The sequence below is a fragment of the Scomber japonicus genome, chromosome 12 (genome assembly GCF_027409825.1).
Source record: "Scomber japonicus isolate fScoJap1 chromosome 12, fScoJap1.pri, whole genome shotgun sequence".
Taxonomy (NCBI): Eukaryota; Metazoa; Chordata; class Actinopteri; order Scombriformes; family Scombridae; genus Scomber; species Scomber japonicus.
Genome location: NC_070589.1, coordinates 15733877 through 15745422, shown reverse-complemented (window position 1 = coordinate 15745422; position 11546 = coordinate 15733877). Strand labels below are relative to the sequence as shown.

The 11546-nt window shown below is 41.6% G+C and overlaps 1 protein-coding gene across 1 annotated transcript; it reads right to left on the bottom strand.

The window, feature by feature from the left end:
• Window positions 1–4552: 4552 nt before the first annotated feature.
• prpf38b (pre-mRNA processing factor 38B) lies at window positions 4553–11052 on the bottom strand. The gene is made up of 6 exons (XM_053330316.1): window positions 10529–11052; window positions 8417–8485; window positions 8019–8170; window positions 7817–7877; window positions 6343–6578; window positions 4553–5984 (listed from the first exon to the last, which is right to left on the bottom strand). The coding sequence occupies exons 1-6, from the start codon at window positions 10736–10738 to the stop codon at window positions 5300–5302; spliced, it is 1413 nt and encodes a 470-aa protein (XP_053186291.1). The 5' UTR covers window positions 10739–11052; the 3' UTR covers window positions 4553–5299.
• Between the last annotated feature and the right edge of the window lie 494 nt (window positions 11053–11546).

The window sequence follows — 11546 nt, the reverse complement described above, 5'->3', positions numbered from 1 at the left end:
GTGACCAATGCTGCATTGATATCATGGAATGCTACCCCTGGGGCGGACAGCTACACTGTGTCAGCTGTAGGTGGAGATGACTACATAGCCAACTGCACCACTTCAACAAACACTACCTGCGAGGTGGAAGACCTGGCATGTGGAGTGCTCTATAATTTCAGTGTTATTGCTAAAAACAGCGATTGTGACAGTGAGCCCAGTGCCACCATCCAGTTGCAGACAGGTAACAAATTTCTGCCTTTGTGAAGGAAATACCTCTGTACTATTTTTTAATATGAAATAAATATTCTAACCTTGAGTGTCAAATACTGAAATCTGTCTCTTCCCCCCAGCGCCCTGCTCCCTTTCTGCTATCACAGCCTTCCCTCAGTGCCACAACTCCTCCATCCTCGTCGTCTGGGATCTCATAGACGGCAAAGAGGGAAACACAGCGTACATTGCCACAGCTGAAGCTAGTGACCACACTTACCTGTCCTGCAATGACACTGGCACCAGCTGCTTCCTGCATGGAGCGAAATGTGACCTCCGTTACACCATCATTGTTTCTGCATCATCAGACCAGTGCAGCAGTATGAGGAGTCCACCTTACAGAATTAGCATGGGTACATAGTTTATTTTACATTTGTTTTCTACAGGTGATTATAAAACATATTTTAAAATTAATTTTTCTAAAATTATTTTAGAAGACTGTACACAGTAGATGCCATTACTCAGGGACAGGGACGAAATCTTGACTGCCAACCTCGAGATTTTATAAAATTATTTCACTACAAATATTATAGTCTGTACAGACATGGATGTAAGCTGTTTCCTGCATTAATCATCTCACAGCCTCACAGATTTATCTTGATAAATCCCCACATTGTTAATCATCAGATAACCTTGTTAATTGATTCCAAACTGGCTAATGCTGAATCTCTTGCTCTTTGCAGAGCCCTGTCCACCCAGAAATGTGATGGTTACCCCCTCCTGTGAGGATGCCCTGGTGTCCTGGAACACCTCTCCAGTTGCTGAAACCTACCACGCTGTTGTGAGGGGTGTAGATGGACATGTGCATACTTGCAATACCACCTCCAGTAACTGCAGCTTATCAGAGCTTCACTGTGACCAGCAGTATACAGTATTTGTGATTGCGAGCCATGAAAACTGCTCCAGCAAAGCCAGTCAAAATGCGACTTTTACGACAGGTATTTGCCCTTTTTATGTGCTTTATATGCACAGTATACCAGTGCTTTATTATTATATTGGATTCAGCACTCTGATGAGGAGTTATGAAGAGTTTTCCATTTTCTGTCTGTCCAGGTCCCTGTCAGCCAGAGGGTCTCTCAGTTACGTTCGACTGTACCAATCAGTCTGCGCTGCTCTCATGGACACGCAGAGATAATGCTGTAGATTACTATGGCTGTGCTCAGGCAGACAATGGAGACACGCTGTACTGTCACAGCACAAATCCCACCTGCACTGTCGAGGGTCTTGATTGTGGAACAGTCTACAATTTTTCCATCCAGGCCTCAGATGGGACATGCAACAGTTCCTTCAGTGACCCAGTTCAGAGTGCAGCAGGTATATGAGCTGTATGCAAAGATGTAACAACTTTGCGGAGGTCATTGTATCATGTCTGAACTTCCTGTCTCTTCCTCAGTTCCCTGTCCTCCAGACACTGTTCAGGTAGAGCTGATGCCGATGCAGATGGAGATCCAGGTAATGCGCTTCAGCTGGACACAGGTCACCTGCAGGGACACCGAATACATGCTGAAGATAACAGGAAGTCTTCTGGGAGACAGCCAGGCACAGTTCGACCTCTCTTCTTATTGGACAAACATGACGTACTTTGAGATTCCCCTCCCCTGCAGTTCATCCTATGTTGCTACAGTGGAGAGTAGGAATGGAGCTGGCACCAGTGATCCATCTGTGGCTCTTAATAAAACAACAGGTAGACTAAGCCACTGTTCTAGCATTGCCCTTCAATAATTACAATGGAGTACGAGTAAATGTCTGTATTAAAACAAAATATTTATTAATAGAAAATTTAGTTAAGTTAATTTCTAATTCACAGGTGTGATTAATAATATTAATTATAGCATCCATAATCAACATCATGAGTTACACCTGTTCTCTTTGTGATAAGTCAATGCTGTATGCTTTATGTTTGCAAGGAAAGCCACTTATAGTCACAGTTATAGTTTTACAGTGTTTATTTACTAGCACATTTATGCCAGAGTAGCAAAAGTGTAAAGTTTAAAGATAATGGTTTTGTTCTTTTTAACCAGATGTTGATGCTGAATCAGACAACAGATAAAACTATACTAAAAAACAGATAAGAGACAAAGAACCGAGACAATTAACATTTACAGCCAAGGCCTCCCTTCCTGTATGTACATTAAATACAGATAGCAGATATACTTGTCCAATGATCTGAGATTATTGCAAGAAATAAAAAGTTCTTTGTTTTATAACATTTAATTATATATTAAAGGCCGCATTCCAACATTTAGCCTCAAGCTTCAGCAAATCTGTTTAGGTCACTCAGTTTTAAGGGATAAAGAAAAGAAGTGAGCCTAAACTCAGCATTGTTCTAGTACTTTTGCTTGCTGGTGTTCATCCTTACTGGAACACTTTTATAGACCTTTTTCACAGCAGAAATTGTAACCTGTCATACCAGGAAACACACAAGTATAATTAATAACATGAATAATGGCTGCTTTCCATTAACATGTTTCAGGGACTCTGTGTTGTGCATGTTGTAGGCTCTCTGGCTCAGCTGGTCATTGTCATTAGTCATAGCTGTGCCTTTCCTCATATGACAAATCATAATGAATGTGATGACAGTTACAAGGTTAAATCTTATCAAACCACACCCTCACAATCTGATGAAGAAGATCAGCTGATTGAGGATTTTGACTTTGTTGCTTATCTATATTTATAATCATAACTATTTTGTGTCATAGATCAATTTTAAGTTGCAGATGATTTCAGTAACAATGATTCTCCTATCTCTCTTCACCTAGCTCCTTGTCCTCCATCAGCTGTGCACAGCGTTAACAACTCCTTTGCCACAGTTTCATGGAATGCTTCAGTGTTCGCAGACATGTACACTGTGTACAACAACCGTGTTTCTCCTGAGACTCAGCTGTGCAGCACTGCAGGGCTGTCCTGCTCTCTGTCCAACATCACCACCTCAAACCTGGTGATCACAGCCAGCAATGCAGCTGGAGAAAGTGAAGCAAAAAGTGTCACAAATGGTAAGAACTGATGGATGCATGGATGGAGAAGACGCTGTAACCTTGTATGAAACATCTATACTAAGAGTCATCTTTGTTTGTTTGTTTTGCAAACTAACTGATAAAGCTTTCTCTTCAGTGGAAACACAAGCACGAAGAAGGAGAGATCTCAGTGAACAGATGCCAGAGAATAGTAAGTTGTATAATATTGGACCCTTCATAGTTTCCTATAGTTTCTAATAAAGTATTCATACACTAAATAGTTGAGCAAAATAGCAGTATTAAGTCTTGCACTGGTCTTTTAATGGCTGGCTATTTCACAGCTAATTGAAAGAGATGTTTTGAAAATATATTTGCTTTGATGCAATCTTCACATTAATTCCTCATTTCAATCTGTATTGGACACAAAAGTCTTCTAGGACATTTTTCACAACTGTGGCTTTTTTTTCTCAGCAGGAGGCCTCTCAGCTCCCATGCTGCACCTCACACAGGCGATGTCAACAGTTATTTTTGTTGAGTGGTCTCAAGTAGATGCTGCATCCCATTACAGTGTGGTTATCAGGCTTCAGGGCAGCTCCAACAAGTCTCAGGAGTTAACAGTGTATGGAGAAAGCGTCATTCTCACTGACTTGAGCCCCAGTTCCACCTACTGTTTCTCTGTGCTGGCCAGGAACGCAGCCACAAGTGGACCGGAGTCTGAGCCTCTGTGTGTGCAAACAGGAGAGGGGCTCGACCAATAGAAAAACAGAGATGTCTACACAACACTCCCGACTAAAATGTGATGGTCTTTCTGTCAATGTTTGACAAATCATTTTTCCAATTTACATGAAGCACAGTAGTTTGACTTGGTAGATTATGGGAATTTGTGTAGGATGCACTGACATTTGCATTTCTATTAGTTTACCATAAACTTCAACAGCTGACACATTAACAGGGAATTCCTGTATTTTACACCATTTAGTGATTTAAAGGGTACTCAGGCCAGGCTGTATGGTTCCTCTATTCTGTCCTTCATTGAGGTACATGTTTTGTCTATTGTTGGTTGAGGTTATATATTTTATATCTGGGGCTTTGTTCCTCTTGCTTTTTATATTGTAGTCACTTTTGTAAATTATATATTAGTAATCTCCAAAAGGTAATATATCAGGAAGTGTTTCACATGCCATTTCTGAATGTATATTTAATATGGAAAATGTTTTTAAACTACATTGTAATAAAACTGTCAAAAATATTGTTTGCATTCAGCTTTTGAATCTCCAGGAAATGTTTCCATTTCTATAGTTGTGTGACACTTGCATGCACTTCTATTAAAACAAGAAAACGCATTGTTCGTAAAAGTGTTTTATTAGAAAACAAAATGCAACAGAGCAATAACCCAAACACAGCACAAGCAGGGCTCAGTGTGTGTAGTAAAAATTACCCTTTGCAGATGGCCCATGAGGGGATTAAAACATTCTCAGGTTGTCTACACATGGTCATGGACATAATTGCTTTGTGCCGGCTTGAGTCGTAATCGCTGCTGTGCTCAAATTTGAAGTTCAACTGTTAGATGCTGGCTCTTCAAGTGTAACTAATCACAATATAGCTTAAACATGTAAAACTGTAATATTAGCCAAATTCTTAAAAAAGGTTTGTCAGCTTATGTACAGCCTGAACATAACAGTTCCTATCTAGAGATTACAAAAATTTTAGAAAACAAATCAGTGTTGAGCTCAGCGTGACTGTGCCCAACCCAGCAATGAATGCAACTCAGACCACTTTTCATGTGTAGACAGCCTCTGAAACATTATATACAAACCCACATCTTTCAGGGGCCAAAAATGAACCGTAGAAAATTAAAATGCCATTTTTTTCCCACTTTTCAAATGTCAAGTGAAGACTAACTGGGTTTACTGGGGGAGTGAAAAAGGCAGGAAAACATAAACGTAAAGCAACATTACATCGGCCAAAGACGACGATTCCAGATGTCCGATGTGCTAACGTTCATTCTCTGTAGCACAAAACAACAGACTAGACAACTGGGTAGAAAAAAGGAAGAAAAACACAGGAGTAGAAGTAATATTGCTCCAAGGTGACATTTACTCAGTGCTCTGACTCCTTCTGCGTTCGCTATGTTTACTATGATCGTTACTGGACTCTCGCTGATGATGGCTCCTGTCTTTGCTACCACTACGTTTGTGGGAACGCTGTTCTCCGTCTCTCTCCCTGTCCTTTTCTCTGCTGTGGGTGCGCTCTTTCTTCCTGCTCTTCTCCTCCGCCCCACTTTTGTGCCTCCTCTCCCTGCTTCGACTCCGACTCGACCTTTTTGCCTTCCTCTCCTCTCTGTGCCTGTCCCTGTCGTCTTTATGCTTCCTGTCATCAGTTTCTCCCCTGTTCTTTTTATCCCTAGACCGCTCCCTCTCAGTGCCGCGGTCTTTGTGGTGATCCCTGTCCTTCCTCTTGCCCCTGTCATCTCCTCCGTCCCTCTCTTTGTCTTTACGTTCGCTTCTTCGCTCCCGGCTGCTGCTGCGGCTTCTTCTACGTTCTCGTCTGTCTTGGTTTCTGTCTGTGCTTCGGGATCGTCGCCTCTCCCTGTCTCCTCTGTCTCCTCTGTCCCCTCTGTCCCTATCTCGGTCCCTGCCCTCCCTCTCCTTCCTCTGCCGGTCACGCTCCCTCTCCAGCTCGCGGTCAAAGCTTGGACCATGGCGTTCTCGATCGCGATGGTGGCTCCTGCTCCTTGACCGTTTAGGAGATCGCCTGGGGCTCGGTGTCCGTCTGGGGGTCCTGGAGAGAACAGTACCATTAGTTTTAACAACTTAAGACAGTAAAACCAAAGCAAAAAACTGACTACTGACACTAAAGTCAACCATATCTTATTTTCAGAGGCTGCATCGTCACACTTATGAGTGAGATTCATTTCAATTAGTCATTTACACCTTTATGAAAAGACCTTTAGCTAAAGTCGGACTGAGTTATGTTGGCAAATTGCTGAAGTCACTCACAGACTTCTGAGAAAAAGTGTAAACATGCAGGACAACTAACCAAACTGGTGTGTGCACACCATGGTGTGTTTAGGCTTTTGTTAGCTTTTCTAAAGAACATGTGAACATAAAAAGTGTTATTAAATTATCTAATTTGTCACCTAGAGCGGCGGCGTTCCCCTTGCTTTGCAGGCTCTGTAAACTCAGCCTCTTCTTCCGGTGTTTCCTTCTGAGCGACCTTACGAGGCCTCGCCTTCATCTGCTGGTCAATGATCTTCTGCACAGGCACTGGGATACGGGGGAACAGAGTGGAGAACCACTCCAGTTTGGTCAAGAAGGAGCGCAGCATCTCTCCAATGGTCATCACGCAGCCGCCTCCTGCCTTCACGTCAAGCTCCTAGAATCAAACAGTGGGAAACAGCCACAGAAACTCAATTAGCACACACAGACAAGGCACAGGTAAATCTGATTGCTTTTTCAATCTTGCCTCAAATCAAAAAGCAGTTTGTGATGACCAAGTACTGAACCTTCACCTCTGTTCATCTAGCTTAATCTCTCATATCAATCAAATGTACCTGGCTTTACTTTTAATTCACAATAGAGGAAACGAAAAAGTATAAATATCACAAAATGTTTTCCTCATCTAAACTGGCTAGCAGTTCATGGCGTCTGTATTTACAAAGTGAGCTTTGATAGTCAGGGTTGTTATGTTTGTAAGATCCTTTCCTCTTTCCTTCATATCACCAGTTTAAAAGAGCGACTTTAAAAAGTTACTGCGTCTGCCCTTTACAGACTGCACATGAAGGGAAGTGAGAGGAGTATCTGAAAACAATGACACATCCTCATTGTGCCGAGGGGACAAAGAGAGAGAAGCCTTGGCTTCCTTGTCCACTCTCCCTTCAGCATAATGAACTCTTAAAAGACTATCAGAGGATAAAAATCACCCCCAGTGTAAACACAGATTGGAGCCGATAGGTAAGTGCACACCAGTTGAATAATTGTCAACTTTAGAGTGTAGAGAACAGCCGCTTTGCACTCACACACGCAAACCAACAGTGCTGAGATACAATTTCCAATTCACCTGCTGCACAATGGGCATCTAAAGAAAAAAACAGGGGAATTAACCAGTTGGGTATGATTATATATGATCAATTCAAATATAATGCAACAGAACAATAAAAGGAGGCCTGGTTGCACACCTGAAATCAAATTATATTGTAATAGCAAGAGATGAATGCAGTGTGTGTGTGTGTGTGTGTGTGTGTGTATGCTCCAATTGCCATTTATAGCAAATTCAGTTTTGTGCAACAAGTCCTGTTAAAATCTTGTCAAAAACAGAGAGCATGCCTTAATATAACATTTGACTAAAAGATGAACTCAGCATCATATATGGTACTTACCCTGACAAAAATCAGCAGCACAGCAGTGAGCAAGTTAGTAACCTAGCTACTCAGGTTTAAAAGGACAAAACTGGGGACAATTAAACCAAATGAAGGCAAAGGTGAAAAATCAGCCATGAGCATCACAGGGTGAGGGGAGGGGGCAGAGGGACATACAGTTTTAAGTGTGTGTTGTGTGACTGTTGTGTGTTCAATGAAGAGAAAAAACAATAAATTATTACCCGGAGTGACATACCTCCTCATCATCCAGGAAGCCGTCATACCATTCTATTAAATCTGCTGGCGGCTGAGTGTATCTGAAGACAGAGACCACAATATGAGCATTACACACAGACACTCATGCTATCAAATGACTGATCATGTCAGACTAAGCTGACATATCTTTATCAGCAGTGCACCCACAATATTTTTTACATATTCCACAAAATGGATCTTACCGTATGTACATGAAGCCAAGGGCTCTGATGTATGGAGAGTCTGTGTGAGTGATCAGACCCATCAGCTGTTTGCGAGTCAGCTTGAGAGTAAACAGTTTGTATAGAAGACAGAAAGCTGTTGACACAATTCCACCAGTCCCAACTCCACGTACCTAGAAAGGACGAAAATGTGTTTATTCAGCAAATTTTTCACAGCTAACTTTATTATTATGGCTGACCCTTTGACTAAATCGCTGAAGTACAAAATCTCATGTCCCAAAGAATCGTGTGAATTTGCCCTGCTTGTACGTCATATCCAGTGTTTTCCACAGACTGTTAAGGAAGATGGAGAGGGATTAGGGTGGTGGTGGTGATGGTGGGGAGATGGGGAATATAAAAATCACGTACTTCTCACTTACCCCTCCGCACATTCCAGTCTGGCCTGCAGTCTTTCTGCTTCCCTTTTCCCAAGGCTCAACGTGAGTCACCTGCATGCAATGAGAGAATGATGTTAAAGTTTATACACACACAGACTGAAAACGCCCAATCTGAGCTGGTGTTATGCACGGCACTCAACAATTATCTCCCCGATAACACACTATCCAGAACAGTTAATAATCCGCAAGAGAGGGCAAGAGTCCATCAGGCACAGAAACATGGCAAAAGTGTGGAGGTATACATCCAAAGTTTACAAGAGTTGGTTGATAGGTACAATTTTTGGGGCCAAAAAGAATGAAACAGACTTGTTCTGGTGTTCTGGATGATGTGACCCTGGAGAACACTAGAGACAAAACAGGCTGTCGGAACAGGTCAAAGCAGATTTCAGAGCGGAGTAGAGTCACAGTTTTGTGTGAAGTGATGCACACATGCAATCAAGTTTACTCCGTTTAGACAAAGGGTGCATCCAGAGAGAACAGACTATCACTGGAAGCTATAGATCTCCAAGGCAGCAACACTTGGGTATAGGTAAGACCATTCAAGTGCTCGAGGTTCTGCGAGCTTTATGATTTGGCAAACCAACAATCACATGAACTAATCACAGTAGTTGGGATGAGTTCTCCTTCAGGACCACAATGGACAACTATGGCTGGTTGCCTTTTGTTCTCGTACCAGACAAACTAAAATGAGAAAAAGTATCTGAACAACCTGGAAAACTTCACTATTGACAAAGATCACAAGCCCATGGTTCCACTCCTCAGTGTTAAGAACATTGATGCCACTTCACTGACAATGAGTTCCTTTTGAGAATGATGAAATTCAACACACAATCTGAATATGTCCCTGCTTGTAGTAGCAAACACACTCTCATGACACCCTTCTGCAGTGCTACACCTGGAGACAATTCAACTGGCAGGTGACATATTGGCCCAAGAGGAAGCCATACAGACAGCATGGCCGATGTCAAGTTCACATCTATTACAGAGCACACAGAGGATGACCTGAAGCTCCAGATGGTGATGCATTTTATGATAAATGGTTGGCCAAAGTATGCATCCAAAGTGACAGACAGTATCTAGACATTTGGTACAATGACAGATTCTCTCACAACATGCTGTAAAACGCATCTCTACAGTGAGGTCAGAGATAGTGGAATGACTGTAGCATAGTCACATGAGTATAGTGGACTGCCGTAAGAATGCCAAATTACCTTGTGATAGTTGATTACTTATCCAGACATATCATGCTTGCCTACTTACCAGACAGGACAGAGGTCTCGCCTCAGCAACATCTTTGCATGGTGAGGCTGCCCCACTACCGTGGTAACAAATAATGGGCCACACTTTGCAAAGGCTTCTAACTTTAACCACTTATCAATGACACAACCCAGACACCAGTTGCTGTCACCACAACCACATCAAGACATACAGTGATTGAAAAGACATCTCACTTAAAAGACTTTCTATTTTGTTAATAGATTGCTATGGCAGAATAATCTTCAGCATGTATATGGGCAACCAGCACTCTACCCTTAACCCTTAATTTAAAATGTTCACAATGAAAAGAGCAAAAATTATCATTCAGTCCTATTTGATGTCATGATAAACACGTTTATTAGTTTAGCATTTCTTTTAATTTAATTTATTTTGCTATATACATCTTTAGTACACTAAGTGGAGTGAAAGTGTAATGTGACGAGTCTAGTAAAGAATTAGGACTAGTTAAGGTTGTAACGCTGTGATTGGAGACTCAAGTGTAGTCTAAACACAGTGAGCAGAGCAGCAGACTACATAGTAGCAGTAATGTATGGATAATCCCAACATGGCTCCTATGTGGAGCCACTCGCGCAAACTGGTCATTACACATTACAACTCTAATATGAGCTTATTTTACAAACTGGCTGGTAAACATTTTATTAATAACACCGCACTATTAATATTCGTGGGCCATTATACTACACTTAAAAAATAAACACTATACTATGTGTCTTATTATTCGACGGCCGCAGCACATTGCTAACACAGTAGCTACCGCTAGGTTGGCTGAGCAGCGGTTATCTAACTAGCATGCGGATTAGCATGTGCTAACGTTACCTTGAAATAGATTTCGTCCACAACTTCGTGGTAGGTCTTTAGTTCATAAAGCTGAACTTTGAAATACGGCGAAGACAGCACATTGGTGAGAATCATTGGGTTGAGGTTCATAGTCTTTTCGTTGCCCCACAGGGGCAGTACATTTCCATGTTTTCCTGCTGCAGGCTTGCTAACGGCCTGTGCTGGTTGCTGGTTTCCGACGTTCGCCATGATGGCTGGATCCAACGTCGCTGAGCTCAGTGTACAGTTAGCGTTTTTCTGATTACAGATCCATCAGTCGTAGACAGTCAGTTGTCGATCGTTAACAAATTCGTCCGTGAAGTTGTTGCTGATTTGTGGTTAAATTGATGATAACAACTTCCCGCCGTCGTTGTATCTAAAGTGCAGCTGCGAGGTGAAACCGGATCTGTAACGTCTGTTGTGCAGGAGATACGGCAGCGTGTGTTTTTCAAAATAAAAACATGTGTGATTGTTTTTAATTGTATTTAACTGTGGGAACTGACAAATCTAAGGCCTGTTTACAAATAACATGTCGTTATCATAAAGTTACATTTAGGTACGTTGAAAAACGCACGCATTTATAGTATTTTGGTTTTTGTTTTTCATAGCGATGTACTCGGTAGACGTTTATTTTGAAATATTGCTTCTGCCTAAACCGGAAATTCTATTTTCAAATTTATTTCAGTGTGATCTGGTGTGGGTGCTCGCCTACATTGTATCAATGGGTCATACAATCAATTGCCCCATCAGATTAAGCAGAACCTTATCTCTTTCAGGGGTGTCTCAGAAATACAACAAGTAAATAACAAAGTTACTTGTATGAGTTGACTGTATCTGTACAAACATTTTGATTTTTTTATTATTCTAAATATGAAAAAAAAATTCCCATCTCTTTTTGACCAGGAAAAAGCTGGTAAAAGCTGTAAAATTGAATGACCAAAAGATACACGGACCATACAAGGACCCAATAGGGGCCTAAATTATTCTTCCACAATATTGATTAATAATTTCATTGTCC

Excerpts from the sequence above, each read along its gene's own strand:
- prpf38b (XM_053330316.1), bottom strand. The coding sequence starts at position 10,738 with ATGGCGAACGTCGGAAACCAGCAACCAGCACAGGCCGTTAGCAAGCCT. Across the intron at positions 8,171-8,416 it reads AGACTGGAATGTGCGGAGGG|GTACGTGGAGTTGGGACTGG; the intron begins GTAAGTGAGAAG and ends CGTCCTTTCTAG. Across the intron at positions 7,878-8,018 it reads CTTGGCTTCATGTACATACG|ATACACTCAGCCGCCAGCAG; the intron begins GTAAGATCCATT and ends CTCTGTCTTCAG.